This window comes from Lipotes vexillifer, unplaced genomic scaffold, assembly GCF_000442215.2.
Source record: "Lipotes vexillifer unplaced genomic scaffold, Lipotes_vexillifer_v1.1 scaffold23, whole genome shotgun sequence".
Taxonomy (NCBI): Eukaryota; Metazoa; Chordata; class Mammalia; order Artiodactyla; family Lipotidae; genus Lipotes; species Lipotes vexillifer.
Genome location: NW_006796283.1, coordinates 2,670,482 through 2,676,143, shown reverse-complemented (window position 1 = coordinate 2,676,143; position 5,662 = coordinate 2,670,482). Strand labels below are relative to the sequence as shown.

At 53.0% G+C, this 5,662-nt stretch overlaps 1 protein-coding gene across 1 annotated transcript in view; it reads left to right on the top strand.

The window, feature by feature from the left end:
• The window catches only part of CA5A (carbonic anhydrase 5A), a 30,019-nt gene that overhangs the window by 20,655 nt on the left and 3,702 nt on the right, over window positions 1–5,662 (top strand). Inside the window, exon 6 of the mRNA XM_007468429.1 lies at window positions 4,951–5,106. Coding sequence (XP_007468491.1) covers window positions 4,951–5,106 — 156 coding nt within the window. The remainder of the gene's footprint in view (window positions 1–4,950; window positions 5,107–5,662) is intronic.

The following is a 5,662-nucleotide window of genomic DNA, read 5'->3' as shown; positions in this document are numbered from 1 at the left end:
GGAACCAGTTGGGTGGCAAGAGCGTTGCAGAGAGGGTCTGAGTCCAGTTCTGGAACTGGGACTCAATGGAGCTGATTCCAGCTGTGTCTCGAGTTGTCTCACCGAGTTTGAGGTGTTCCTGCTATTCTCGGGCCCTCCCTCCTCAGCGTAATGGGGTTTCCCAACATTCGGCCGTTCAGGCAGCATCTGGAAGGTTTTTGCCTGTCTACCCACCTGTGGTACTATTAGTTACTTAGTACTTTTTATGAAAGTGATCCACTTTTTAAAAATCTTTAGCCTTTTCCCTGGCAACAGCATCCATTTGCAATAATGTTTATTTTAAAACCAATTGAAATGTGGACTTCCCTGGAGGCACAGTGGTTAAGAATCCACCTGCCAATGCAGGGGACATGGGTTCGAGCCCCGGTCCTGGAAGATGCCACGGGGCAACTAAGCCCGTGCGCCACAACTACTGAGCCTGCGCTCTAGAGCCCGCAAGCCACAGCTACTGATCCCGTGTGCTGTAACTACTGAAGCCCACGTGCCTACAGCCCGTGCTCCACAAGAGAAGCCACCGCAATGAGAAGGCCATGCACCGTGACGAAGCGTAGCCCCCGCTCACCATAACTAGAGGAAGCCCGCGCGCAGCAACGAAGACCCAACGCAGCCAAAAATAAATAAATAAATATTTTTAAAATAATAAAAAAAAGAAAACCAGTTGAAATAAATTCTCAACTATCGACATTTAAGAGTGTCCACCTGCAAGCCACCTGGGATCCTTAGGGTCAGCCCCATCCTGGGAGAACAGGGGGACGGGGCAAGGGGTCCTGCAGACGCACCCATCCTGCCCAGCTCCCCTGCACACCTGGCTGCACTCAGCATAGCTCCGAAAGACAGCAAGGCCAGCAAGGTAGCTTTTCTCCAGTATCAGCTGAGAGAGGGCTTTGATGGAGAAATGGAAATTCCTGAAAACTGCAGTTTATTTGTTCAGCACCAAACAAAAGAATTCCAAGGGAAGGAGTCACCCGTGGTCCTTGGACGCTGGGACGGGTGGGTCTCCGACCTGTCTTAACAATGGCGAGAGCGGCTCCAGATGGGAGGTGGGGTCCAGCCCTTCCTGGGCAGCTTCACAGGGGCTGTTTGATCTGTGTGGCGCCCTCCCCTTGGTCCTGGGACCAGACCAGATCACCCCACCCCTGTTGCCCCGTCTGCCAGCTCAGGAGCTCAGCAAGGTCTTGGTGCTGGGAGCATCCATCTCCTTCCTGGTCTACAGCCAGAGTAAACCTGGACGTTTCCCTGGTGGCAGCCATCCCCTCAGGGCACAGTCTCCAACGCTTGGTGGGAAAGAAAGAGCTGCCATGAGGTGCTATGTGCTAAGGGGTCTGTTTGCTTTCCCGAAGGCTCTGGGCAAACTTGCAGGAGGAACGGTGTTGGCAGGGGATGGAGGAAGCTGCTGGGCCCAGTTCTGGTCCTGATGCTGCTCCCTGGGCCTCAGTTTCCTCACCTGAAAAATAAGAGATAGAATCTTAAGAGAGTAAGGTCCCGCCTCAGAGGGCAGGGGTCTGTGTCCCGTGGGTCGGGAGGGTGATCGGCTCAAGTCATTTGTCACAGTCTGTGCTCCTTCCTGGGTTCCCCCAATGTCTGGGTTTATTTTTTAAATTTTCAGCCTTAGGAGGCACCTCTGTGGTGTCCAGCTCTGTGGGATGGGACAGACGTCCCGTAGCATCTGGGTTTGCCGCCATCTAATCACGTGGCTTTCGGAAGCTCTTATCTTTCTTTCTTTATCATGAAACAGACGTAAAGGCTGGTTCTGAAAATCCAAGGTAAGAGCTTCAGAGGGCGTCTGGCACGTCAGTTCCTATGGGGCTGGGGGCTGGGGGCAGGAGGGGCATTTATCTGTCGCCGCACACCCGCAGGTACTTTCTGCATCTTGTCCCACGTGCGAATGTGACCTGTGTCCTTCAAGAGTTGAGTAGACCACACGGTGGAATATTACTCAGCCATAAAAAGGAATGAAGCTCTGACACCTGCTACAACAGAGATGGCTTTTGAAGACATCATTCTGAGTGAAAGAAGCCAGACGCAAAATTCTCCGTATTATATGATTCCATTTCTAGGAAATGTCCAGAATGGGCAGATCGGTGGGGCCTGTGGCAGGGTGAGGGCAGGTGGGCAGGTTAGGGGGAATGACGGCTAAAGACTGTTTACTGGGGCTCTCTTCTTCTGGAGTTCTGTTTTGAGGTAACGAACATGTTCTAGGAGCAACTGGCTGAGGGTTCGCGTGTCTGTCTGTGAATATACGAACAGCCATAGAATCGTGCACTTTAGGTGGGTGGGCGCTACACTTTGGGAAGCGTGTTTCAGTCATGCCGTTTTAAGCCGTCAACTAGACATTGGTTACAAGGTGGAGCCTGGCACAAGGTGCTTGGCGACCATCTGTCAGAGAGAGTCAATTTACTCCCTTCCAGCTGCTGGGAGCTTAAGCACCACCTCCCCATGGCTGAGCGGTGAGTCAGCAACCGGAGACAAGCCGTCAGTGGCTCCTTGCTTTTGCCTTTGAGGGCCGGGGGGAGGGACACCCACCAGCAGGGAGCCTCCTTCCTCGGGGACCCGAGAACAGGTGCCTCGTGCTGACTGTCTCCCAGCTTGCCCAGCATGCGGCTGGGCCCCTGGTTCAGGCTCCGCTCCGGCTGGGCACTGGTTGCTTCTCCCAGGGCTGCTCCCTCAGCCTTTCGCCTCACTCACTTCACAGGGGTGCAGGTGGAGGCCCTGTCCTGGGCCCGTCAACCCGAGGGACCTCTCTGAGCCTTTCCCCTCTGAGCAGAAGCTGCCCAGGAGCTTTGCTTCCAATGAGGCAGAGACCAGCCAAGAGGCCCTGCTTTCGCTCCACAGCATCCAGGGAGCAGCCCCCTAGCCCCTGCCTCTGCCGGTGGGTTTCTTCGGGGGTCCCCAGCCCTGGGCAGAAGCAGGGTGTCCCCATCTCCCTCCTCCCATCTCTTTTTTTTTAAATAAATTTATTTATTTATTATTAATTTCTTGGCTGTGTTGGGTCTTTGTTGCTGTGCCTGGGCTTTTCTCTAGTTGTGGCGAGAGGGGGCTACTCTTCATTCCGGTGAGCGGGGTTCTCATTGCGGTGGCTTCTTTTGTTGTGAGGCACGGGCTCTAGGTGTGTGGGCTTCAGTAGTTGTGGTACACGGGCTCAGTAGTTGTGGCGCACAGGCTTAGCTGCTCCGCGGCATGTGGGATCTTCCCGGACCAGGGCTCGAACCCGTGTCCCCTGCATTGGCAGGCGGATTCTCAACCACTGCGCCACCAGGGAACCCCCCGCATCTCTTTTAATCACTTCCGCGTCTCGTGATCCTTCCAGCCCTGTGGCCTCTCTGCTGATCCCCCAGCGCATCAGGCCAGACCCTGCCTCGGGGCCTTTGCACTGGCCACTGCTTCAGAGAAATTTCCTCCCCTTCATCTCCTCGGTGTCTTTGTTCAGACGGCACCTTCTCAGGGAGGCCTTCAGGGCCACCCCTCCTAAAACACCAGCCTATACTCCCCACATCTCTTATCTCACTGCCCTACCTTATTTTTCCCCATCACATTTATCACTGTGTAAACTACTAGATATTTTACTTATTTGCTCCGTGTGCCGTCTGCTCTCTTCCAGTAAAACTGAGTTCCACGAAAGCGGGTAGTTTGTCTCTCCTGTAGCCCCAGCACCTAAGATAGAGTCGGGTTTACTGTGGGTGCTCAAGAATAGCTCTGAGTGAGTGAGTGATGGTGGGACCCCATCAGGGTCATTAGGAACTGAGAGGCAGGTTTCTCCCTATGCTTCCCTAGAGCATGGAAACCAAGCAAACGTGGATTCTGAACACGGGGCTCCCAAGCAGGACACGTGCTGATGGAGCAGCCTGGAGAGCTGCACTGACCCAGTCCATCAATCCCACCCCTCGCTGATGAGAAGGAAAATTCTGGCACGAGTCAGGGAATTCGGCCAGTGCAGGGCATCCCCCTGCGCGTTTGTAATTGCCATGGCTCTCACGCTGGGGAGGTCTGCTAAAGAGAGGATCAGCTGTCTTAAAAGTGTAATGTTTTCTGGTGCAGCTGCTATGGAAAACAGTCTGGTGGTCCCTCAAAAAATTAAACATAGAATTACCATGGGATCCAGCATTTCTACTTCTAGGTATATCCCCCAAATCATTAAAAGCAGGGTCTTGAAGAGATGTTTGTACACCCACGTTCATAGCAGCTTTATTCACAACAGCCAAGAGGTGGAATCCACCCAAGTGTCCATCGATGGATGATGGATAAACTAAATGTGGTCCATCCACACAGTGGAATACTGCTCAGTCTTAAAAAGGGGGGAAATTCTGACATAGGCTACAACATGGATGGACCTTGAAGATATTGTGCTGAGTGAGATAAGCCAGTCACAAAAGGACAAATCCTGTATTATTCCATTTATACGAGGTTCCTAGAGGAGTTAGATTCATACAGACAGAAAGTAGAAGGGTGGGTGCTGGGGGCCGGGGGGAGGAGATGGGGAGCTGGTATTTAATGGGGACAGAGTCTCAGTTTGGGAAGATGAGAAAATTCTGGAGACGGATGTGGTGATGATTGCACAGTAATGTGAAGGTACTTAACGCCACTGAACTGTACATTTAAAAATGGTTAAAATGGTAAATTGTATGCTGTGTATGTTATTTGATATCAGCTTTTAAAAGTGTGATATTTTCACAGCCAAGGTATACAAAAATGAGTAGCCTTAAAAGAAAAACTACAAGCCTGCGGTGGGCATCCCTGCTCAGCGTGGAAGGGCCACATTCTCTTGTTACGGTTTCCAAATGTGACAACGCGACCACAGCCTTTATCTCGGAGACATGCTCCCCTCTAGGCCACATCGTTGAGATAAAGCCAAGCGTGGTGCCTCCCTCCCTGGCCTCCTCCACCCACCTGAGAGCCTGCGGTCTCCGCCCCCAGGACGCGCGGGCGGCCCTGGGCCCCTTCCAGCCCTCCTGCCTGCTGCCCGCCTGCCGGGACTACTGGACGTATCCGGGCTCCCTGACCACACCTCCGCTCTCTGAGTCGGTCACCTGGATCATCCACAAGAAGCCCACTGAGGTGGCTCAGGACCAGGTGAGTGGCGCCTGTATCCAACGCACAGAACTGCACGGGAATCCCTCCGGTTTGGTGACTTCACTAAGATAGTGTGAACAAGCATCCTAGAGTTTCGTGCTTTTGTACATTTTAGATGTTCCTGCACAAGAAGAATCTTCCAGTTGAAACAGGAGCTCTTGGGAAGTGAACAGAAGTTCCCCCATATCACAGGTCTTCTGACCTTGAGATATTGGTGGTGAGAGGGAGACAGAGACAGAGAGAAACAGAGACACAGAGAGAATCAGAGAGACAGAGACAGAAAGAGACAGACAGAGACACAGAGAGACAGGGAGGGAAGGTGGGGTGAGGGGAGGTAACTGAGGGGGGACAGTTATATTCAGCACCTTCTAATCTTAGTGCTCAGCCTCAGGCATGGAGAGTCTCCCCGATGAAAAATGCTTGGACGAGGCCAGTACTTGCTCTTTGGTCTTCGTTGGGGTAAAGCGACCTTAAAGAACAGAAGTGAGGGCTTCCCTGGTGGCGCAGTGGTTGAGAGTCCGCCTGCCGATGCAGGGGACACAGGTTCGTGCCCCGG